This window comes from Platichthys flesus, chromosome 2 (genome assembly GCF_949316205.1).
Source record: "Platichthys flesus chromosome 2, fPlaFle2.1, whole genome shotgun sequence".
NCBI classification, from domain to species: domain Eukaryota; kingdom Metazoa; phylum Chordata; class Actinopteri; order Pleuronectiformes; family Pleuronectidae; genus Platichthys; species Platichthys flesus.
In genome coordinates this window covers 26036677-26062388 of record NC_084946.1, presented here as the reverse complement: position 1 = coordinate 26062388, position 25712 = coordinate 26036677, and the positions used below count along the sequence as shown (strand labels likewise).

General features: G+C 43.1%; 1 protein-coding gene across 3 annotated transcripts; it reads left to right on the top strand.

Annotated features, from left to right (window-relative positions):
- Positions 1 to 1153: 1153 nt before the first annotated feature.
- Positions 1154 to 25456, top strand: pxk (PX domain containing serine/threonine kinase). 3 transcript variants are annotated; one of them, XM_062408659.1, is made up of 19 exons: positions 1156 to 1456; positions 11894 to 11944; positions 12818 to 12865; positions 14377 to 14563; positions 14663 to 14740; positions 14969 to 15042; positions 15157 to 15231; positions 16045 to 16149; positions 16285 to 16386; positions 16482 to 16643; positions 16829 to 16946; positions 17080 to 17158; positions 17467 to 17515; positions 17630 to 17707; positions 18382 to 18468; positions 18850 to 18913; positions 19120 to 19179; positions 19967 to 19995; positions 22806 to 22946. In XM_062408659.1, the coding sequence occupies exons 1-18, from the start codon at positions 1355 to 1357 to the stop codon at positions 19981 to 19983; spliced, it is 1536 nt and encodes a 511-aa protein (XP_062264643.1). In that variant the 5' UTR covers positions 1156 to 1354; the 3' UTR covers positions 19984 to 19995; positions 22806 to 22946. The 3 variants fall into 3 exon arrangements, with proteins under 3 accessions (XP_062264626.1, XP_062264643.1, XP_062264634.1); XM_062408642.1 differs by lacking the exon at positions 19967 to 19995 and having other exon boundaries at positions 1154 to 1456; positions 22806 to 25456; XM_062408650.1 differs by having other exon boundaries at positions 19967 to 22944.
- Positions 25457 to 25712: the final 256 nt, after the last annotated feature.

The following is a 25712-nucleotide window of genomic DNA, read 5'->3' as shown; positions in this document are numbered from 1 at the left end:
TGATTCATTTACATTGCATTTTATTTCAGTCCAGTTCACTTCATTGCCTCTGTTATCCCTTGCTGCCTCACTGTGGTTGTGTACGCTGTCCATGGAGGACCAACAGGCTGCTCTTCAGTCCAACCAATCACCTCAGCATGTTATCTGCAGAATAACCAAGAAATATCTTCATGGTTGATCTATCTGCCAAATATTTGTCAGATTATTTGATCTATAAAACATCAGACAATATTGTAAAGTACATGTTGGAATCCCCTGAAGCCCAAGTGGTCTCCAAATAGCTTTTGTCCCACAGTAAAACAAACATTATTTATTAACTATCACATAAGTTAATGCAAAACAGAAGACAAAAAAATCCCTTGGTCATATTTTCATATGTATTGTGTCTTCAGTGTTGATCATAATGCATTCAATTGAACCGCCTTTAGCCTTACATTGTAAATTTCTTGGTCTGACAATAGTCCGGCTGGTCTTGGTGGATTCTGACCTCCACATTATCAGTATGGGAAAAGAACTGTCAGCACTACATTGTAAAGATGGTGGAAATCTTCAACCTCCCAGTGCTTCTGTGCAGTAGCCACTGGTAGCAATGGTGCTCAGATTAACTGATACTTCACCCAAAAAATTAAAATTCCCTCATCTGCTCACCACTATGCCGATGGAGGGGTGGGTGAATGGTTTGAGTCCACAAAACATTACTCTAGTGAAAACTGCAGCATCAACTAGGAGGAGGATAACAGCATTTAGGCTAATACCATGGAGTAAAGATGCAGCTTCTAACCGAATGTTAGCTGTTGATGTTGGTGTTGGGGCTCATGGCCTTTCCCAACCTTTCCCCCGACCGAGTGGTGAGTAGATAATGAGTGAATCTTTCTTATTGGCTAAAGTTTAACTATCCCTTTAGCTTCTGGTGATTCTGGTCTTTGAATGTGCATTTTGTTATCAAAATTTCTTTGCATTTATACAAAAAATATTTCATGTATTTTTATTTTGATATTTTTTGTTATTTTAAATAGTATTTATTTTTATTTGACTTGCTTTGTAGGTTTAGTTTCATAAATTTTTAAAACAAATAGAACTTGAAGGTTGATTACACTTCCTTCTCCTGACCAGCAGGGAGCGATGACGAGGCTTCGAGTACTTGGCTCCACTTTCTATTAATGACGACCAAGTTGCCGTGATGACGTTCAGCCAGGACAGCACTTCCTGGTTACGATGAGGCTAAGCTAACAGCTAGCTCGGCTTGTTGTTGTTCCTCCTCCGCTCAGCGGGGCTCCGCCTCAGTGTCTCTCCGGCGGCTTCAGTCACTGACAGACGGACGCTAGGCTCGGACTTCCACCGTTATTGCCCCGGGATGTCTTTCCTGGAGAAGCCTGCCCCCGGCAAGCTGCTGCTGGACGACACCGTGCCCCTGACCGCGGTGATCGAAGCCAGCCAGAACCTGCAGTCCCACACGGTGAGTGTTCTCCGGAGGTAAACACCAGCGGGTGAAGGTTCGGCTGTGAACCCGTAGTTCGCTGCTTCCCTGTCGGCTTACATTGGTCTGTAGAAAACAGCGTCTGAGTCTATCGCTGCGTCACCGCTTCCATTATCGGACACGTTTGTAGACGCTTTCATTCGTGTCTCATCGCGTGAAAATTGACATTAGTCACAAACGTCCTGTGACTCGAGGAGTCAACCAGCAGCTCCGGCTCCCGAGACTCAGCTGACATGAGTCCTCAACCTGCTGAGGTGTGTTGGGCTACGAATGGGTCCATTATCGGACAGGCAGCTGACCCGGGCTCAGTTAGCGCTGTCACTGATTAGGAGTCAGCAAACTGCCGAGTTGAAAGAGCTATGTCCCCGATTGACTTGAACTGCTGCTGCTCTGGGGCCAGTGATCCCGAGACCACATTCCGCCAAACACTAAACTTGTATGTTTACACAACGTACATGTCTGTTTGCGTTAGTGATCACCTCCAAACCAAACACCTGTAATCCAATATGTAGTGATTATTTACTTCCCCATCGACCGCTTCTTCTTGACCAAACACGAGGATCGTATCGCATCATGTGCTGCCTTCTGTAAACTATCGAATGGCTGAATGTATATTTACTTTATAAATCTCAACAGTCTGCTGCAATCTACTGAAACGGTAAACAGTTGGATTTGTTGACGGCCTCTGATTTCGCCTGACACCAGTTCAGTGCTCAGGACAAACCAGTCCGGTGTTACCCCGGACTGGAATATGAGCTTTGAACCCCGGTGCACAACTCGAGACGGCAGGTAAACAGTGAGCCGGTGGAGGACCAGCTTATCACGTTTTGATTTTGTTTGTATTCAAATTAAAGCAGGGACTGTCTGTCCGATAATGGACGCAGCATTCGTTTGTTGTTCACAGTCAGGCTGTTACTGTAAACCCCCCCACATGATGGAATCAAATCATGTATGCAATTCTATTGTCACTCCATTGAGGCCCAACCCCTCATGAAACCAGTGGTAGTTCTTCCTCAGTCTTGCTGAGGGTGGAGGGTGGAGGATGTCACACCTTGCTCAGCCCTTTGAGAGAAACAGTGATTTGAGAATATTGAATATTTATGATTCAAATGTCATTGATTTGATTGAAGTTTACTAGATCTAGATATTCGGATCTGCACCAAGTTTCATTCACACATTCACATCAGTCCTCTAAACAATAAACATGCCACATGTTTTTTCATCAAGATCCATGAATTATCCTCCGAAGAATTAGGTTAAAGTTAGAAATCCGTTCTATCTCACAATTATAAAGAAATTTTAAAATCTCCACCCTGATCCAGATTCGAACTGAAGATTTCTGACCTATTCCCCGACCAGTTCCACGTCCGTCCACCAAGCTTTGTTGAAATCCGTTTAGCAGTTTTTCTGTAATCTTGCTAACAAACAAACAATCCAATGATCAAACAGACAAGCCTTGTAATATAAACTCCACATCTTCTTTTTTATAATGGCATTAATTGAAACGCGTTAATATATAAATAAACTTTGACTTGACTTTGATGTGGATCCAGAATTTGTCTTTCGGGTCTCTTTACTGAGTGACATTCTAGTTCCAACTCCACAACTTCACCTCAAGATATGTGCTGATACTCAAACTTTAAACCTGAATACCTCACTGTGTTATATGATAAGTAACTTGAGGTCAGAGATTACTGTGGCACTGGAAACTGAGTCAGCAGCTTGTAATGACTTAAATAATTTAGCAGAAACACTCAATTGTATTTTATTGTATTGTATAATATTGACCAAGCAAATTGTGAATCAGTCACATCTGCCTGATACATCATCAACACTGAATAAGGTCAGTGTTGATGTTGATGCAGCAACGCTCTGGATCATTAAACACAATTTGCGTGGTCAATATTATAGCTTCTATTAGTCTGTTGTTCTCTGTGCACTGTAATTTGATGTGGTCTGTTGGGGGGGAGCATTGGAGGCTGGGAAAAACAAAACATCAGACAGAAAAAAAAACTTTGTTCATCATCTTCATTATCTCGTCCAAACCCTGCATTTGAATCAAAGGCACAGAGTGGTTGTGCTTTAAAACATATCAGCATGGATGCAAGAAAATCATGACCCCACCACGCCTTTGATCCTCCACGCCTTTGATATCCTTTACCGTAGTTTATCACGAGGCCACCTGTCAAAACCCCCCACAAAGCAACTCATTCGCACAGCTCATTAGCATCATGCCCCTCCTGGCCCTTAGTTGGCTTATAGGCATAACAGTCACCGAAACGGTGAGGTTTATCTTTGAGTATTTCCTCCCCGCCATTGATGAGGATAACCCTGCAGCTGTGTTAGACACTGCAGCATCACTGGATACAGGCAGTACTGCAGCTCTGTTCCAAGTTGCCATAGCTTTGTATAGAGCTGCAGACACTGTGCGCGATGGTACAGCAGCACTGGAAAGATCCTGCCTCTCTGCACTTCCCGCTAACGCTCCAGCACCACCGGAAGACACCAGTTTGGCAGCTTTGGTCCACCATTCTGAACACTTTTTGGATGCTGCAGATGCTGTGTACAACTCTGCACAAGCACTGCACCAGACCGGTTCGGATGTAGCTCTGTTTGACACTGCAGTGGCTGCCTTCTATGCTGCAGGCCTGCAGAATGAGACCAGTGTTTCGGTTGTGGACAACCTGGCTGAAGATTTGTACAGTGCTGCAAATGCTCTGCGAAACATCTCAGCAGCTCTGGAGTCAACCAGTGGTCAAGCTGCCGGCAATTTTGCTGAAACTTGGTACAACGCTAAAGTCACTGTGAACAACGTCGCCACAGCGCTGCAAGACGGCAGTCCTGCCCGAGCCGTGTTCGATGCTGCAGTAGCTGTCTTGAACGCTACAGCATCAGCCTTAGCTTTGTTCAAACATGCAGGTGATGGCGTTGGACTTGGCGACATGAGGCCGGTGCTGCACCAACTCAGGAAGATGGAAAATGTTCACTTCACTGACTCCATGTGAATTGAGCTGCCCGTGGATGAAAGCACAACACAAACTTACTTGTATGAATTGTATGGGTTTGTTTGGATATTTTATCGCACATATTTTTTGCTGTGGTGCCGAACATTTTGCCATGACGGGCTGTCACGTTCAAATGAACCAGTGAAAAGCTTCCTTCAAATGCTCCCACTAGTGTGTGATTTACTCCGGGTGCTCCGGTCTCTCCCCAAACGAACATGCTATTAAAAGTATATAAAACTGGACAATTTCAACTTAGTATCTATTTTATTTTATATACCACTAGCATTGCACCTCTGTAGCACAGCGCCACTGTTGAGCTTTCAATGCATGGAAACCTGCTGCTGTGTTCAAAGGGGCCGACCCTCTTCTGACACTCAACTACAGGCCCATCAGAATCTATCAGAAGCCGCACAATCACATAAATTTTGTTATTAATCGATGGTGTCGGATCATGAATCAGGATTTTCCCATTCAACCTTTTGTTATGGCTGTGTGCCTCTTGTGTCAAACTAGACAAAATAAACTGTATGTGTCCTATGACCTCTGGTTAATTTATTGTAAACATTAGAAGGGAGTGCAGGTCGGCAGGGCAGTGCGAAGGGATGAAACTGTCAAGATAGGCCGGCCCGGTACAAGGACAACTGACCTATAATGTCCATCTGGTACAAAACCATGCCTTTGGTCCTCCAAGCCTTTAGTACTTTACTCTGGCACTGTATGGTCCTGAGGCCATCTGTGAAACAAACGAATAAAGAAGCTTCTTTGTACAGGCACGAAACGAGAGAAGCAGGTTTGTCTTAATTCGGATCCCCACATATTTTGAAAGGAATAAAACCCAGCCACATGTCCTTCTTGAGCCTTGGTGTCCTCTTAGGCATTACTGTAACTATCACTCTGAGGGGTGTATTTTACCATTACCGTCCAACTGGAGAGAGAAATGTACATATTGATGAGGATAACATTTTAACACACATGGCTATCACACAACCCGAATCAGAAACTAGCGTCGGAGAGACAGAGGAGAATCCATCGGCCATTGCAGAATCGGAGCTTTTAGCTTTGTTCAACGCTAAAGACGAACAGGAAGAGATTGGACCTGCGGCAGCATCACTGGCTGAGACCAGATCTGCAGCCGTGTTCCAGTTTCATGCAGCTTTGTCCAGCGCTGCAGACACCGTGCACCATGCTATGGCAGAACTGGAGAGGACCTGCCCCTCTTCTATTCTATCAGGCGCCGCTGCACCACCGGAAACGACCAGTGTAGCAGCCGTGAGTCTTCTTTCTCAAAGTTTGGTCAACGCTGCAGTGGCGGTGCACGACTCCTCAGTAGCACTGCAACAGAGCGGTTCTGCGGTGGCTGCTGTTAACACTACAGCTCTCCACACTGAGGCGAATGTTTCAGGTTTGATCCACGTGGCTGCAGTTTTGCACAATGCTGCAGATGCTTTGCGCAACGTCTCAGCAGCACTGCTTTCAACCAGTGCTACAACTGCATGCATTGTTGAAACAGCTTGGTACAATGCTGCAGTTGCTATTAACATAGCCTCAGCAGCACTGCATGAGGCCGGTCCTGCTAGAGCTGTGGTTGGTGCCGCGGTACCTTTCTTGGATGTAACAGTAGAAGTGTTGCTCAGCACTGCTGCAGCTTCGTCATCCGCTACCTCAACTTCGTTCAAAGGAGCCGGTGATGGCTTTGGATCTATGACCCCGTGATGAGACCGGTGCTCCACAGAACCCGGGACGATGGAAACTTCGCTGACTCCATGTGAATAACAGAACTGCCCTTGGATGAAAGCACAACACAACCTCGATGAATTGATAGATTGTGTTGTGTTTTCTTGTACATTTTCTATTGTGGTGCCAAACATCTTGCCATGATGGGCTGCCACGTCGAAATGTTACCAGCGAAAACAAAAGCAGCCTTCATATACTCCCACTTTAGTGTGAAATCGTTAAATACAGGTACATGAGGGTTTTACTCCGGGTGCTCCGGTCTCTCCCACACAAGAACTTAAATGATTATTAATTAAATGAATATATAACTGGACAATTTCTACTTTGTATCTATTTTACTTTATATGACCCAGTAGCATTGCACCTCTGCAGCACAGCACCACTGTTGATTTACACCCGTGTTTCCATTTACAGTAAGAATAAATTGCTAAATTACCATCACTATATGATGATATAATGACTTATATGACTATAAGTGATGTCAATGAATCTTTAGTTAAGAGGAAACACACAAACATGAAACAGACTCTTCCCTGGGTGAATGATAATCCTCCCAACTTCTATTGTCACTCCATTGAGGCCCAACCCCTCATGAAACCAGTGGTAGTTCTTCCTCAGTCTTGCTGAGGGTGGAGGGTGGAGGATGTCACACCTTGCTCAGCCCTTTGAGAGAAACAGTGATTTGAGAATATTGAATATTTATGATTCAAATGTCATTGATTTGATTGAAGTTTACTAGATCTAGATATTCGGATCTGCACCAAGTTTCATTCACACATTCACATCAGTCCTCTAAACAATAAACATGCCACATGTTTTTTCATCAAGATCCATGAATTATCCTCCGAAGAATTAGGTTAAAGTTAGAAATCCGTTCTATCTCACAATTATAAAGAAATTTTAAAATCTCCACCCTGATCCAGATTCGAACTGAAGATTTCTGACCTATTCCCCGACCAGTTCCACGTCCGTCCACCAAGCTTTGTTGAAATCCGTTTAGCAGTTTTTCTGTAATCTTGCTAACAAACAAACAATCCAATGATCAAACAGACAAGCCTTGTAATATAAACTCCACATCTTCTTTTTTATAATGGCATTAATTGAAACGCGTTAATATATAAATAAACTTTGACTTGACTTTGATGTGGATCCAGAATTTGTCTTTCGGGTCTCTTTACTGAGTGACATTCTAGTTCCAACTCCACAACTTCACCTCAAGATATGTGCTGATACTCAAACTTTAAACCTGAATACCTCACTGTGTTATATGATAAGTAACTTGAGGTCAGAGATTACTGTGGCACTGGAAACTGAGTCAGCAGCTTGTAATGACTTAAATAATTTAGCAGAAACACTCAATTGTATTTTATTGTATTGTATAATATTGACCAAGCAAATTGTGAATCAGTCACATCTGCCTGATACATCATCAACACTGAATAAGGTCAGTGTTGATGTTGATGCAGCAACGCTCTGGATCATTAAACACAATTTGCGTGGTCAATATTATAGCTTCTATTAGTCTGTTGTTCTCTGTGCACTGTAATTTGATGTGGTCTGTTGGGGGGGAGCATTGGAGGCTGGGAAAAACAAAACATCAGACAGAAAAAAAAACTTTGTTCATCATCTTCATTATCTCGTCCAAACCCTGCATTTGAATCAAAGGCACAGAGTGGTTGTGCTTTAAAACATATCAGCATGGATGCAAGAAAATCATGACCCCACCACGCCTTTGATCCTCCACGCCTTTGATATCCTTTACCGTAGTTTATCACGAGGCCACCTGTCAAAACCCCCCACAAAGCAACTCATTCGCACAGCTCATTAGCATCATGCCCCTCCTGGCCCTTAGTTGGCTTATAGGCATAACAGTCACCGAAACGGTGAGGTTTATCTTTGAGTATTTCCTCCCCGCCATTGATGAGGATAACCCTGCAGCTGTGTTAGACACTGCAGCATCACTGGATACAGGCAGTACTGCAGCTCTGTTCCAAGTTGCCATAGCTTTGTATAGAGCTGCAGACACTGTGCGCGATGGTACAGCAGCACTGGAAAGATCCTGCCTCTCTGCACTTCCCGCTAACGCTCCAGCACCACCGGAAGACACCAGTTTGGCAGCTTTGGTCCACCATTCTGAACACTTTTTGGATGCTGCAGATGCTGTGTACAACTCTGCACAAGCACTGCACCAGACCGGTTCGGATGTAGCTCTGTTTGACACTGCAGTGGCTGCCTTCTATGCTGCAGGCCTGCAGAATGAGACCAGTGTTTCGGTTGTGGACAACCTGGCTGAAGATTTGTACAGTGCTGCAAATGCTCTGCGAAACATCTCAGCAGCTCTGGAGTCAACCAGTGGTCAAGCTGCCGGCAATTTTGCTGAAACTTGGTACAACGCTAAAGTCACTGTGAACAACGTCGCCACAGCGCTGCAAGACGGCAGTCCTGCCCGAGCCGTGTTCGATGCTGCAGTAGCTGTCTTGAACGCTACAGCATCAGCCTTAGCTTTGTTCAAACATGCAGGTGATGGCGTTGGACTTGGCGACATGAGGCCGGTGCTGCACCAACTCAGGAAGATGGAAAATGTTCACTTCACTGACTCCATGTGAATTGAGCTGCCCGTGGATGAAAGCACAACACAAACTTACTTGTATGAATTGTATGGGTTTGTTTGGATATTTTATCGCACATATTTTTTGCTGTGGTGCCGAACATTTTGCCATGACGGGCTGTCACGTTCAAATGAACCAGTGAAAAGCTTCCTTCAAATGCTCCCACTAGTGTGTGATTTACTCCGGGTGCTCCGGTCTCTCCCCAAACGAACATGCTATTAAAAGTATATAAAACTGGACAATTTCAACTTAGTATCTATTTTATTTTATATACCACTAGCATTGCACCTCTGTAGCACAGCGCCACTGTTGAGCTTTCAATGCATGGAAACCTGCTGCTGTGTTCAAAGGGGCCGACCCTCTTCTGACACTCAACTACAGGCCCATCAGAATCTATCAGAAGCCGCACAATCACATAAATTTTGTTATTAATCGATGGTGTCGGATCATGAATCAGGATTTTCCCATTCAACCTTTTGTTATGGCTGTGTGCCTCTTGTGTCAAACTAGACAAAATAAACTGTATGTGTCCTATGACCTCTGGTTAATTTATTGTAAACATTAGAAGGGAGTGCAGGTCGGCAGGGCAGTGCGAAGGGATGAAACTGTCAAGATAGGCCGGCCCGGTACAAGGACAACTGACCTATAATGTCCATCTGGTACAAAACCATGCCTTTGGTCCTCCAAGCCTTTAGTACTTTACTCTGGCACTGTATGGTCCTGAGGCCATCTGTGAAACAAACGAATAAAGAAGCTTCTTTGTACAGGCACGAAACGAGAGAAGCAGGTTTGTCTTAATTCGGATCCCCACATATTTTGAAAGGAATAAAACCCAGCCACATGTCCTTCTTGAGCCTTGGTGTCCTCTTAGGCATTACTGTAACTATCACTCTGAGGGGTGTATTTTACCATTACCGTCCAACTGGAGAGAGAAATGTACATATTGATGAGGATAACATTTTAACACACATGGCTATCACACAACCCGAATCAGAAACTAGCGTCGGAGAGACAGAGGAGAATCCATCGGCCATTGCAGAATCGGAGCTTTTAGCTTTGTTCAACGCTAAAGACGAACAGGAAGAGATTGGACCTGCGGCAGCATCACTGGCTGAGACCAGATCTGCAGCCGTGTTCCAGTTTCATGCAGCTTTGTCCAGCGCTGCAGACACCGTGCACCATGCTATGGCAGAACTGGAGAGGACCTGCCCCTCTTCTATTCTATCAGGCGCCGCTGCACCACCGGAAACGACCAGTGTAGCAGCCGTGAGTCTTCTTTCTCAAAGTTTGGTCAACGCTGCAGTGGCGGTGCACGACTCCTCAGTAGCACTGCAACAGAGCGGTTCTGCGGTGGCTGCTGTTAACACTACAGCTCTCCACACTGAGGCGAATGTTTCAGGTTTGATCCACGTGGCTGCAGTTTTGCACAATGCTGCAGATGCTTTGCGCAACGTCTCAGCAGCACTGCTTTCAACCAGTGCTACAACTGCATGCATTGTTGAAACAGCTTGGTACAATGCTGCAGTTGCTATTAACATAGCCTCAGCAGCACTGCATGAGGCCGGTCCTGCTAGAGCTGTGGTTGGTGCCGCGGTACCTTTCTTGGATGTAACAGTAGAAGTGTTGCTCAGCACTGCTGCAGCTTCGTCATCCGCTACCTCAACTTCGTTCAAAGGAGCCGGTGATGGCTTTGGATCTATGACCCCGTGATGAGACCGGTGCTCCACAGAACCCGGGACGATGGAAACTTCGCTGACTCCATGTGAATAACAGAACTGCCCTTGGATGAAAGCACAACACAACCTCGATGAATTGATAGATTGTGTTGTGTTTTCTTGTACATTTTCTATTGTGGTGCCAAACATCTTGCCATGATGGGCTGCCACGTCGAAATGTTACCAGCGAAAACAAAAGCAGCCTTCATATACTCCCACTTTAGTGTGAAATCGTTAAATACAGGTACATGAGGGTTTTACTCCGGGTGCTCCGGTCTCTCCCACACAAGAACTTAAATGATTATTAATTAAATGAATATATAACTGGACAATTTCTACTTTGTATCTATTTTACTTTATATGACCCAGTAGCATTGCACCTCTGCAGCACAGCACCACTGTTGATTTACACCCGTGTTTCCATTTACAGTAAGAATAAATTGCTAAATTACCATCACTATATGATGATATAATGACTTATATGACTATAAGTGATGTCAATGAATCTTTAGTTAAGAGGAAACACACAAACATGAAACAGACTCTTCCCTGGGTGAATGATAATCCTCCCAACTGATGACCGGATGGGACAATGCATTAAAAATATGATAGACATTAATTTACAATGCTAACAAACAGGGTAATAAGAAAACCAACATCCTCACAATCATGGAAAACTCTGCTTGTAACTCAAAAGTGATTTGGTGTCTGATCCAAATGAACTAATCAAAACCATACAATAACAAAGCCAATTGTTGGATGAGTCAGTGGCCACCATAGCCTGGAGTTACCCAGTCCAACAAACCAATGAACGCACCATCACTACCAGTGAACCAGCACTTCTACCAGGAACGTTGTCTCAAACAGAGGTTTCACTTCTCCCAATGCGTAGAAACAGTTTCACCAGTTACCAGTAACTTCATAGACAATGTGAAGGTGTCACTAGACAAAGTTGGGGTTGTGGGGTTATACTTTTAAACCAGACTTGTTTTTGCCTTATTGCTGGTAAGGCTCTGAAAATGGCACTGTGGTAAGTTTGTTTTCTGGGATGTGGTGAACATTATGAACTTTACAGCTGCTTGTTAAGACTTGAGTCAGAGTTTCCTGGTACTCATGAGAAAAATCACTACAAATTCATACAATGTTGTCGACCTAATGTAAATTGGTGTAAATGTCTGACACCCTCAAAGTACAAATGTATAGTAGCCATAGTACTACTATTTTACCACAACTTTATGTGGCAAAGTTTTCTTAATATTTCAACCACTTCAATTTCAGATTACTTTTACATCAATTGCTTTTGAATAGCATCATTGAAGATGTTCTGATGGGCTTGTTCTCTCCGTCTCTCAGGAGTACATCATCCGAGTCCAGAGAGGCGTGTCTTCAGACAACAGCTGGCAGGTAAATAAACCAATCACAACATCACGTCTCCTCCACCAGGTCCATTAGTCGTCGATAACACAAACTCAGATAAAAGATACTACTCTGATTATCAGTGTCACACGTGAAACAAACATTGGCTCTTGTGTGTTTTGTTGACACATTCAAATCAAACGTCTCCTCATGTGGACTTTGTGCCTCTTCTCACTCTCACATCTAACTTCCTCCTTCGCTCCAGTAATAATTACAAGAGCATGATCAGAGATTTTTTGGCGGATACAGGTATATCAGCTGATATGTATTTGTAAAATCAATAAACATTATTATAAATAACTGTAAATAAAGAGAAAACTAATCCAACACATCTTCTCTGCACTGTTTATTCTGTAAAAATAAAGGTTTTCATATTGACACACATAAGAAAGGCTGATAGCCATATGTCTGTGAAAGGCTCTTATCAGTTAGAATCCACCTGGGTGGTAGACAGCTTTGTCCAGGAAATACTAGGAAATATTAGTTTATTAGTAAATATGAGTTCTTTCAAGCTATTGTTGATAAATGTAACAACATGGTGTGTATTTTCTTTTTTTGAAGCATTTGTTGAGAACTGGATTTAAAGAATGAACGATGAGTTCATATTCACCCTTCAGACTAGACTAGGTGTAAATATGTATAATCAGCTTAAATCGGTTATTTATCGTATTTTTGTTTTCTTATTAATTCATAGTCCATCCTTGGATTTATTTCTCTTCCTTTTTAATGTTCCTAAAGGATTGACTTTTTATTTCGAGTTATTTTATTTCTCTCTTTAGGTCGATGAAAAGTGAATTTAACATAAAGATGTTCTGAGGTGAAGTGATGACAGTGATTGACAGTTTCTCGTGTGTGTTGCAGGTGATTCGACGCTACAGTGACTTCGATGTTCTCCACAGCAGCTTGATGGTGAGTTTCACATGTTTCCACCAAACATCTACACCTGGTTTTCCTGTGGTGAATGATTTTGTGTTTTAAGTTTTCAACTCATTGTTTAGGAATATTCAAAGAGGCGATGACTGGTGCTGTAGTGAACGTCCTTCCTTTGTACTGACTCAGATGTGTCGGAGCATTTATTGAGTGAAAACCTTACAAGTATCAAATTCTGCTATTTTACAGTTGAGACTATTTTATTTTGACAGTGTTCTCATGTGGCTGTTTACTTTTTGAGACATTTGTTTGCTCAGTTGAGAAGAATTTTTAAATGATTTTAAATTACTCAGTTCAATCGGTGACACAAGTCAGAAGATTCTATTGTTCTGACGGGTTTGAAACTTGCCGGTCGACTTTGGATGATGGTAACAAAGAGTGAATTGTAGATGATTGGTTTCAGTTTATAAGAAAAGCTGCCCTGACGTCTCGCGGTTCACACTTTCACGCTCTCTGAAGCACAACCCGCCTTCTTCTTGGCTAACTTTCCTCTCTGTTTCCGGTCGATTACGACACGTCAGAGCTGTGGTTAGTGTGTCATCAGAAGTCTTGACTGGTCCTGTGATAGGGGAGAGATTATCGTTTCACTATTTAGCTCTTAGGGCTGTAATGAGAAGCTTCCATTGGAAAAACAATGGAAAACTAGAACCTTAATGCCTGGTCACTGACATGCTGCAGTAAAACCTGAAGTGTCGTTAACCATTGATCAGTCATGTGTTTGAAAGCAGTGCTACTGACTTTTATAGATTCACATGCTGTATTTAAATCTGCTACGTTCCAGAGAGTGTACATAGCATCAGTGACTGTTAAACATGTCCACAACTGAAGGAAACTAAATCTGTCTAAAAAACCTATGAAGGATTTTGTTAGAATAGTGGATTCAAATGTGAGTTCAGTCTCCTTCCAATGGGTCACAGGGTAAATCTGAGGGTTCACATGAGAGTAAGTGGGATCTACATACATTTGTAATATCAGGTAGTTTTACCTCTTTTGACCTTTGTTGAAGCGACTCAGCCGGAGAAGGTTAGATGTGAAACTTCTCAAAGATCATAAACATCTTAACCTCGAGCACAGGGGTTGTAAAAACAGACATTGCTTCATTTTAAAGGTTCACATTCCAAACAGGCCCAGAACATCACACTCAGCAGTTTGGATCTTCAACTAGTCCTGTGTGAAATTGTTCTGTTTGTGTCTCGTATCATTGTCGGGACACATCATTCCTGGATAACAGGAAGTTAGCAGTTTTTCTGCTGAGGTTTTGCCTGCTCATTTCCTGTCCAGGTCCCACTCTGACCCCCATCTCCCATCAGCCCCCGACCTCAGTCAATAAACAGCAGAACTTTCGGAAACCTCCTGAAAGTCTGTTTGTTTGAATGAAATACTTTTATGAAACATTAGAAAAGATGAAATCATCGAAAAGGAATTTTAATCGTGATAAGAGAACAAACTATGCATTGAGGTTGAACCAGTTTCTCTCTCTTTCCCATCAGGTGTGTGGGATCAGTCTCCCACTTCCTCCTAAGAAGCTGCTTGGAAACATGGACAGGGAGTTCATAGCGGAGAGACAGAGAGGACTGCAGAGCTACCTGGACTCCATCACTCAGCATCCACTGCTGTGCAGCTCCCTGACCATCAAGAAGTTCCTGGACCCCAACAACTACTGTGCCAACTACACAGGTCTTTAATCCTCATTGTCATTAAAACCAAGAGAAAAGAAAGAATTTCATTTTCTTGAGTCAACTAAAGAAGTGTTCTCTGTTTTTCTGTGTGTCTCAGAGATCGCCCTGCAGCAGGTCGCCATGTTCTTCAGGTCGGACCTGAAGTGGGAGGTTCAGGAGCCTCTCAGAGACATTGGTAAGACTCAGGTTCGAGGTTTCAGAGTGAACTGATATCACACTTTGATATCAGTTCACTCTGCTGCTTACATAAGAGAAGTTTTTTCATGATGAAATGTTTTGATAACATGTAAACAAACATTTTATTACCGTGTAGAGGAAACTATAAAGTGAACCTCTCATGCTAGAGAATGCATTATATCTCAATAATCATCAGACACTCAAGTGGATGCTCTGTATTTTTCAGGCTGGAGGATAAGGAAGAAATATTTTTTAATCAAAAACAAAGAGCAGCCCAAAGAGAGGTACTTGCTGAGCTGGGTGAGTCCAGGACATTTAACACTTGAACACATGAATCTTCAAAACAACGGCTTTTACCGATCAATAAAATAATTGATTTTATACGAAGTGCTCAGATCTGTGTGTCTGTTGCAGGTCGACATCGGTCCTGATAAGTTCCTGTCGGACAAAGACCTTCAGTCAGCGATGAAGCTGCTCACCAGCCTCTCTGTACGTAACTGTGTGTGTGTGTGTGTGTGTGTGTGTGTGTGTGTGTGTGTGTGTGTGTGTGTGTGTGTGTGTGTGTGTGTGTGTGTGTGTGTGTGTGTGTGTGTGTGTGTGTGTGTGTGTGTGTGTGTGTGTGTGTGTGTGTGTGTGTGTGTGTGTGTGTGAAATATGAAAAAAGTGTTGTATCATCGACGTGTTTGTCAACTATCAGCAGGAGCCTGGGTGCACAACCACAGACTGAATCAATTCTGAGGAAAGACTGTAAAAATGTGTAATTTCTGCAAAAACTTCATGTGTGGTTTCAGGAAAAAATACAAGGACAAACAAACAAGACAAACCACAATTGGTGGTGTTGGTCAGGTCCCTGACTCGGACAGGCTGGGGCCTGCAGGTCCCCAAGCATTACTCCCTATAAAATAAACAAATTAATTACAAGTTTCCGCTCTTAAGGAATAAAACCACAGATGAAACAAACTTCTGCTGCTACACTTGCATAATTTCCTCTCAAGTGTCTGGTTTTCTGATATGTTACTCCCCAGCTGGAAGATGTGACGATATGAATATCTTGGTTTATCCATTATTATTATTAAATGAGGCTGTTTCTAAATCCAGTTACTATGGAAATACACACTTACGTGTACTCCTGCTAAAGTGACCTTGCAGTTTGCAGTGGTTTAGATAAAGTTAGATCACATGCTCCTATTCAACTGTCAGTTGTTGTTATATGATTATTAATATGAGATTGACAGATAGATATTCATTTCTGATTAACTGTGGAATCTAATTAGGTAAACTCCTCCTCTACTTCCTCCACAGGCGCCATATCTCTGTCCGCTGTTGTTCTCCAGCACCAGTGAGTCGTCAGCTCTGCTCATCCGGCCGTTCAGTGAGCGAGGCTCCCTGAGAGACCACATCTGTAAGGTACACTGCGTTTCACTCAGGATGTTCTGGATACACCACAAAAGACACAAGGCGTTTTTCACTGGGACTATTTCTTCAGCAGAAAATAGAAGAAAGTAGTTCCAATAGAAACGGTTGACTTCTCCCTCTCTGCAGGTGAAGCCCAGAGAGAGTTACCTGAAGAAGTACTGTAACCCGAAGAAGAGCCAGGGCCTCGAACTGCCACAGATCAAACTGTACGGCCGGCAGATCCTGGAGGTACACACACACACACACACACACACACACACACACACAGCATAACACGCAGTCACCACTCAGTGTTATTAAAGTCTGTGTGTGCATGTGTGCAGGGTCTGAAGCTCCTGCACGATGGTGGCCTATTTTATGGTCACCTACATGCGTCTAACGTCATCGTGGAGGACGGCGTGTGTCGACTGATGGACGTGGAGAACGGCATGCTGGGAGTTCCCTCAATACTACGACCCAGCTTCACCCCGCTCAGGAAGATCAACGTATGTAAACATGGGTTCAGTTAAAGATTCATTAAAGTGACGTGCATGTTAGGTTAACCGGCGATTTGACATTGCCTGTAGATGTGATCTTATGTGTGTGTGTGTGGTGACTGGTTGTTTGTGTCTATGATGAAGACCTCTATTCATTACCTAATGTGTAGAAGATGATAAATGTGTGTCTGCAGACCGTAGAGAGCATCGACGTCTTCTGCTTCGGTCACTTACTGTACGAGATGACGTGCGGCCGCCCGCCAGACGGCGTCCCCGTGGATCAGTACGCCTCTGTTCCCTACACAGCTGTGGGTACGTGTAAACACACAAACACACCTAGATGCACACACACGTGCTGTTCACGTCGACCTAAGGGATGGGAAGTTTGTGTTTTTGAAGGGAGACGGATCTTAATGTGTGTGTGTCTGTGTGTGTGTGTTTTCAGTGTCAGTGCTGCAGTCCATTCTGTCCTCAGAAGCCTCTAAGAGCGGGATGCCGACGGTGTCGCAGCTCGTCCAGACACCGTGAGTTCACAGATTCACTCCAGCAGATGAGACTCAAAACCATATCCACACTAAATCTGCTGAATACGATAGTTCACATTGTGTCTTCTTAAATTTTGCCGTATGCACAAGTTGCAATGGCTGTTTGTGTTTTTAACATCAGGATAAAGCCTCTGTCCATAAGAGAAAGGGCCATTGGTAGGTTTGTGTATAAAAAGAAGATCTTCCTCTTGAATGTAGAGGAATGGCTGGAATGTTAAAAGGGAAATGTGCAGGAACCAGAGCAGCGTCTTTTGTGTCTTTGTTGTGTAACGGTTTGTGTTTTGCAGGTTGTTCAGTGATGTCCAGCTGCAACAGTCAGAAAAACTCCAGATCAAGGTAAGAGGCTCGGTCTGATATCAGCTCTGTCAGTTGGGTTCGCTGTTTAGTTTCTGTCAGGGGAAATGTTCTGAAAGAAAGATTGGGAACATTTCTTCAACCTTCCTCCTCCAGGTTCCCAGCCGGCTGAAGGAGGCCCTGAAGACGGCCAAGGAGAGCCTGGAGAGGCGGCTGCAGGAGGAGCAGAGGCTGGTGCGTCACGCATCCCCTCTACTACTTGAGTTCATGTTTTAATTTTTCTGTTTCAAACCGCTGAGCAGCGTGACTGGAGACGTTTGGGTCACGACCCTTCATCAACAGGGACCTTCCAGATAAGGGCAACACAATATTGATTCAGAAAGGGGTTGTAGCTCTTACGACAAAATAGCTGTGGAAAACCTTGCAACACAGTTTTCCCACAACCTCTTCATGTTGCAACCACAAAAACTCAGTGCTGACATCAACGTGGTATTATTTTAACTTGCTCTTGCCATTATGGGCACAGGATGCTGATTTCAAGAGCAGCAAAACTCCAAATACAATAAACCCCATTTGACCCTCAGCAGCAGCAGTAGTTCTTTCAAATCTTCTAATGGCTTTGGAGTTAAAAAAGGATTTTTCACTAAGTAGATGCTGTATTTTCTGGAAAACACTTAATTGGTAAACATGTTGTTATTCTCTTAAGGTGCAGTTTGGCCAGATTATACCGTGTATGTTGAATTCAGGGATTTTTCACAGACTTTCTTTATCTGGTGAAAGCCTCTTGGTTCAGCGATATTATCAGTTTTCCATCCAGGTTTTATTAAAAGGTTTCATCAAGCAGATTGTAAAGGTGAAGTTGTCTGTTTGTAAGGAGGTTAAAGTTGTGTCTGAACTTCTGATTGAAGATGCACCAGCACAGGAGGTTGACCAGAGCTCAGTCGCACCACGGCTCCGAGGAAGAGAAGAAGAGGAGGAAGATTCTGGCGAGGAAGGTAGGCAGCGGAGTCCATTACGTAACCCTCTGTGACTAAGGCTTATGGGATATGTTGTTCAAAGTTCATTTCTTAAAATGGCTTTAGGGTGAAGGACAGAACTCCCATTTATAAAGACTGAAATTGTGCCAGTGAGGGGGCGAATAAAACGTTCACTTCCTGTGGCAAAGCAAATCAGCAGCACGGCTTCTCTCGGAGTTCAAATTTCTTAACTTTGACCTTTGACACCCCCCGGCGTTCCCATGAGTGTGACCCTCAAACTCAACAAGTACATGAGATGTTGAATATTTTAGCTCCAGAGAAGAGACCTCGTTTGCCCGATAATGTTTGAAGCAACATCACAGCGAAGCCTGAAGCCATGTTTGGTTTGTGTCTCTGCAGAAGTCCAGACAGTCGGCTTATGAAAATGAAGAAGACCTCTCTGTCAGAAACAACAATAACTCTGGTAGGTCACCGCTCCTCCTGCAGCTCAGTCTGTTTGTGTCTGTATGTTTTTCATGTAGCACCTTTCTTCAAATACAGATCATCTTAACTCTCCAGGACATCATGAAGAACCCACTCTTAATAATACGGCTCCACTAAACGACCCATCTAAAGCTGTTTTTTGGTTATTGATGAAAATTAAAATTCAGTTCTTCTTTGTATTTTCAGGTTCTGGAGCCAGTTCCCCTCCCACATGCCCATCCTCCCCCACCCCCCCATCCACCACAGGTATGTCTGTCTGTCTGTCATATACAGGTCTGTCCTCCCTTCTGTCTGTCTGTCTGTCTGTCTGTTAAAGACTGGTGAGGGAACCGACTCGGTCAGTAGTTCTTCAGCACCGTCGTCTCACATGTGACAGCATCATTGCACCAGAAACCTGCACGTGTGATAAATTGATTTGAATGGTTGCCTCAACCTGTTTGTCTCTTCACCGTCTCTCTCATCGTTGGATTGCCTGGTTTGCAGACAGGTGTCTGTCTCGGCTGTAGCTCTGTGTCCTTGTGACTTGGTTGTGTCTGTAACTATCTGAACACAGGGTGGGAACCACAGAGGTTTGATTTTATACTTCTCTGAAGTCTAAGTCTGGTCATTATCTCTATTTTTCTTAGTGTCAAAAAGTCCCCTGTGCAGAATGAAACCCACATGGCATCAGTTTGTATTTCACAGATAGAAAGACCTCTGCTGGAGGATGTCACTTTAAACCAGCTTGTCCTGAACGTCACAGATATATGAAGGAGTGAGGCCATGAAGATCCTTTAGAGCAAGAGGCCTATATCGATTTATTGACAATAAGAAAAATAGAGAACCACCAGATGTTCTCTTTTCAGCTTTTGTGAGAAGCTGACACAAATTTGGGTTCAGTTTCCTACCCTGGTATTATTGTCTCCTCCCCTTGTTTCCTCTCCTCCTCTCCTCTCCGTCCAGTCGATACTGTGTAATTGCTGATTGGTCCACTGAACAGATAACTGTCATGTGCCTCTCTCTCCTCTTCCTTCCTCTGCTGTCTCCACCATAGAGCATGCTCCATTCTGACCATGTCGCTGGGTAAAGTAAAAGCTTTAATGGCGCTAATGATAATGATGATGATGATGATGAAGGTCTCTGGTGGTTTTTAAAGCTGTCGTACACCCGGGCCTCCCAGCAAGCTCCTGGTCACAAAGACCTGTTGCAACATTATGAAATCCAGTCATGAAGAAGACAACGCCTAGTTGAAACCTGAGGAACCACGACACTCTCATGGTCGCACACATTCACCAGGTCATCGCAGCGTATTTGCCATTTCAGCCCAGACGTTCGAAAGCCGCTTTTGAAAAAGTTTGATAATGATGTATTGCCTCTTAATAATGTTTATTAAACCTAAACAATCTTACTTCAGCTCTTACTTCTTACTTCACTGAGTAGCACATCCTGGAGTGTATCAGTCAACCTGACAGCGCTCTCTGGTGGACAAACTATACTTTTACATTTCTCTACCTCAACTTCTTGATGATCATTGTCTGACAAATACTTTATCATTTATATCTGGCTCATATTCACATTCGCAAATCACAAAACTATGATACTTGGATCTAAATGTTTGTAAGAGAAATGAGAGCTCATCCGGACAAACAAACTCACAAGTGTAGTTTGATTATAATTCAACAAAAAACTCAATAAGCCTGTTTCTTTCCTTCAATGAGAACTTCCCTTGATCCTTTATAACATGTGTGATATATATATTTATTTTATTCTACATTCAACCTGAGGGGGAAGCGATCAGTTTAGAAACAATCTCCATCTCAACTCTCTCTGACACCGTGTCATCATAAACCAAACTTTGAATTTATCATCTGAAAAAAGATAGAAAAACGAAAGAAGAATGTTGCACCTGAAGTTTCTCGAATGTGAGGACGTGTCTTGCCTGGATGAGGGTGTACGCACATCTTTATGAAAACCTCACAATCTGCAATGATTTCCAAAACGTCTCAGACGGTCCAGCTCCCCCCCGACTCAGGCCTCGTGTTCTCATTGGAGATTGTGACCCATCTGTTCTGTCGGTTAGCATGTCTGTCTGTTCATCTGTTTCCTTCTCTGTTCCTGTCTGCGCTTCTTGTGTTTTGGGATTTCACAGTGGAGACGTCTCGGATGTTAAACACTTACTGAACTGATCCTTTCTTTTAAGCCATTAGCTGTGGAAGGCTTTTTTCCTCTCAAAGTTTACTCAGATCATTCTTCCTCCTCAGAAAGCTTGAGCACACAAATTCCATTCCTCTGTGCTTTTTGTAGAATCATCTGAGTACCACAAAAACACTCAAGGAGTATCAAAAACACTCAAGGTCACTGTAGCTGTAATGAAAGTCAGTTTGTTCCTCAACCTTCCTGGAGACAATCGCTCCGCTAGTCGCCCGCAAGGAGATTACCAAACTGGTTTGTCCACTGATGACATCGTCTGTAACCAGGCAGAGTGTCTCTTGTCTCCAGGTCTGGTTACAATCTGTCAAACTGAGGGATCATTACGTAGCAGAGACGTCGTTGCACAGGCAGAGAGCCGGAGTCTCTGGACTCCAGCTGCTGCTGCCGGCCGCAGCTTCAGCTTCATGCTTGAGCTCCGCAGCGTTTTTCTTTGCTGCCTGTCGTCACCCTGGGTTTCATCTGGTTCGGGAAGAGAAGTGTCAGACGTGGAAGAGAAGTTCCAGGTTCATGTTCAACTCACCATCAGTTCAAAAGTGGTTCTGACCAAACAAATGGACTGAGCTCTGTTTGGAGAACCCAGGGACAGTAGCTCAGAAGTATAAGACCCAGACCAGGATCCAATGGAGCTCTTGACTTGATCTAAGTAAATGAAGCCCGGAATCGAACCTTGTCAATATCATTAAAAACTATTGACAACCTGAACTGTAGGTTGAGTTGAACTGGTGGTGGATTGAGTTCAGCCTGGACACGGATCTGCAGGTGCTGGTTTCACAAAGATTAACTCTGGAAAAGCCACAGACCACAGGATAATAATACGTCATCTTTTATAAAAAAGGTTCAGTAGTTGTAACTAAAAGCTTTGGTAAGTTAATATCTATAATAATATCAAACCTTTATAAAATGCGTTAAGCCGTTAAGCAACACCAGCGATTTTTAAAGATACTGCATCAGGTGAATTTCGGTCAGAAAATGTCATAACTCAATCAAATCTAAATAACAAATGAACATCAGAGACAAATATCTTCAAACAAACACAGGCTCACATGTGGTTAGTTGAATAAACTCCCACAGCATCTTTGAGCTCTTAAGTCCTAATGTGGATGGACCCAATGTTTTTTTTTAATTTAATCACGGATTTAAAAGATGCTTACCAAACATATGGACGTGGTGTGAAAGACGTTTTAGACCCCTTCCCTTTAACTCTTGGTTAAATTCCCTTTTCTTAATAGTGCTGCATTTACCATTCACCTGCAGCTTATTGATATGTCCAGCAGTAGATGATGTTGACTCTTCTGAAAGTCTGAAAATCCACCTTTTTATTAACGAAGTAAATAAACTAGTTCTCGTTAATGGCGTATAACTGATCTATGGCATGTAGTAACCATTTATTTTTAATGAAGCTATCAGTTAAAACTCTTTTGTAAAAGGTGTCTTATTAGAAATTGGAACAAAAATTGTTTTTCTTTTAATTATTAACACTAAAAGATTTAGTAAATTGTCGAATGAGCTGACGTCTGGTGATATAAATTCTTCTCCTCAGAGCCTGAAGAGTGAATCTGACGTGAATCAGTCGAACAGATCTTTGTGTAACCAACCTCTGGGGACTTGGGGAAAGTGAAAGTGACTAGAAACCGCTGCTCTCTCTCATTCCTTCCTTTTTCCTTCTTCTCTCGTTAATCCAGGAGCCCAGACTTCTCCTCCTCCTCCTCCTCCACCTCCTCCTCCCCCCCCTCCTCCTCCTATGCCGGGCTCTTCCTCCTGTCCTCCTCCTCCTCCTCTGTCTTCCTCTGATGGCGCAGGGGGAGGTCGTTCTGCTCTGCTCAGCTCCATCCAGAGCTTCAGCAAGGGCAAACTGAAGAAGGCTGAGACCGCCGCCCGCAGCAAACCTGTCACCTGACCCCGCCCCCCCGCCCGCTACAGCCCGTCCTCCAACTGCAAACCATCATCACAGCGACATGGCGACCCACTGGTTTTGCATCGTGGTCCAGTTCATGTCGCTGCTCCCAGAGATGTGAAAACAAATCAAAGTACCATTTTTTTTTTAGTTTTTATCTCCATTCCTGCTTTTACTTGCTTTTAATTTTTCTTTTAACTCCATTGCTGTCGGTAGAAAGAACAGAGGACTGTCAGAGGAAGGAACTGTCGCCTCAGTCTTCGCTTTCAAAGAACTCGAGACAATCCGTGGCCCCTGAGGGTCGGAGCCACCAGGCTCCAGATAACAAGATGGTAAACTCAAGATGAGTGTGGAGGGCTGCTGAATTCTGGAGTTTGAAATCCTAGAGCCTCTGTGGATGCCTGATCCATGTGGGGGACAAAGTTCAATATCCTGGATCCAAGAGCTATGTGCACTGACGTTTTCATGGCGCTGCACAGTCCTGATCTCCTGCTTCCTCGAACTCCTGCTTCCTCTCTTTTGAAATCATCTCGCACTCATGTTTGACGTGTAGCCTCCAGACTCTGCTGCTCGCTCGCTGCAGGACAGTAGATGAAATGAAGAACGCCTCTGGAATATTAGGAGCTGCACTGCAAAAAAATAAATAAAAATCACCTAAGTTCCAACACGTTTATAAGACAGGCCGCTGCATTAGAGACAAGAAAAATGTACCTTTTATATTGATATTAGAAGATTTATTTGCTTCGGAAACAAGTAAAAAAAAAATGTAAAGAACTTGCAGATTTTTTTGATAGTTGATTGTAGGAGAATGAGATTTAACAAGAAGAACAAGAGTCACATGACAGAAATGACTTCATATGAAGGGGGGGGGGGGTTGAAACTGCATCAATCACACCTGCTGTGGACTTTGTGTGGTCTGAACATTATTGGACTGTTCTGTTCAGGATTGTGTGAGTTCTTCAGCCCAGACTCCACTTGGTGTTGATCCGCTCAGTAAGCATGAAGCAGCCTGATTGGTCAGATGTAGATTTGTTCTGAACAACGTGATCGCTCTTTTAGCCCAGACGTGCACTCAAAGTGTCGCACAAAACAAAGAGCAGAAAAAAATAAAAGATAATCGATAATGCTGCCAATTACAGTAAAAGCGTTTCCAACAACCTTCACTGTGCACTTTCAGTTTGCTAGAAAACCTGAGTGAAAATAAGACAAGGGTTTATTTATCAATAAAAATGAGATGAAGGTGCGATGGTAAAAGACTCGGCAATTCAAACCTAATGAGCATGTGACGTTCAGACATCAGAGATTTGAGAGCGGTCGGGTGAAAGCACAACTTTTCCTAATGCGACTACTTCAGCTTTCAGCCGCCTGGAAAGAAGGAAATCAGAGATGTTTGTGTTTGCTTAAGTCAAACCTGCAGAAACAGAAATACAAGTTGTTTTGTTTGGGAAACACCGTCCACTAACTCTGGTGTCTTTAACATTCACCCTCCACAGAACTCAGTTAACTTTCATTTCAGGTTTGATTTCAGACCTTCGTTGATATTATTGTTTTAATTCTGTTGTGTTTTAATGTTTGTTGTCGTCACAGCTGAGATTATTTTTTGTTTTATTGTGCCATATGGATCCTTGTGCCTGTGTAAATCAGATTTAGTTTTTTGTAAAAGTATTGCATGTCACATTATCATATGATTTGACATCAGATCATCTGTATGTGTGAAGCTCTGTCTGGTGAGGATACAAACACTCTAACACACAGGATGTCTCCATCTTCAGGCAGATTATTACCACTACCCTCAATAAGCAACTAATGATTATTTTCATTTAGTCTATAAAATGTCAGAAAAAAGGAAAGATCACAGTTGTTATAGCTTCTAGCTAAAGCCTTATGCTTACCTGACAAATACGAGAGCTCATTCTGTGTGCTAAAGTGTTTGTCCTGCGACAGAGCGGCAGAGTCCTGAGCTCAGGTGACTCCTGCAGCCTGAAGACTCTGATCACTAACTTTAAGCACTGGGAGCGTTGGTTTTTGAATGAGCGCTCTGTGCTGAAATCATTTGTTTTTTGCTATTCTGTGCAATCCGGTCCAATGCGATGGTCTTCACGTCTTGAAAGGTCATTAAATTGTGTCAGAATGTTTCTCTGCAGCACTTTACCCATGAGAGAAGTGGGAGACGAGTCCAGAGTGTGTCTGTGTTCAGTCCCAGAGCTGGTTTACAAGCAAGTTGTGATTAAAACCACTGCAGTGTCCAGGTTATTGACGACTGTCACACAATGTTATCAAGTTCTTTCCCAATGTCTTAAAGTATCTCCTCTACATTTATTGCAGCTGTACAATGAACGTGTTCATCCATACTGAAGTTAGAACTCCAGTAAGCCTGCTGTGATGAAACTATAACTGCATCTACCAAATGAACATTGATTAAAAAGTGGTTCAGGAAAATGGTGACTGAGTTTTTTATTTATTGCAAACCCGATGACGCTAATGAAATGTCACTTTTAAAATTCAGTTGCAACATGCATTAAATTATGTATTTGTGTAAGCCATGTCATTAGTTTAATAATACATTTAAAATTGTATAATAAAATGTAATAAAAATGCATATTTGTGTAAGACATGGAATTAGTAAAGTTATTGCGTTTAGTTCTATGACTGAAGAATAAATTGTCAAATTCTGTTACTAAGATAACATTTTTTG

Bases quoted from the DNA above. Each gene is read 5' to 3' on its own strand.
- pxk (XM_062408642.1), top strand. From the start codon at position 1,355: ATGTCTTTCCTGGAGAAGCCTGCCCCCGGCAAGCTGCTGCTGGACGAC. The intron at 11,945-12,817 runs GTAAATAAACCA...TGTGTGTTGCAG, and splicing joins CTTCAGACAACAGCTGGCAG to GTGATTCGACGCTACAGTGA. The intron at 14,741-14,968 runs GTAAGACTCAGG...TGTATTTTTCAG, and splicing joins GGAGCCTCTCAGAGACATTG to GCTGGAGGATAAGGAAGAAA.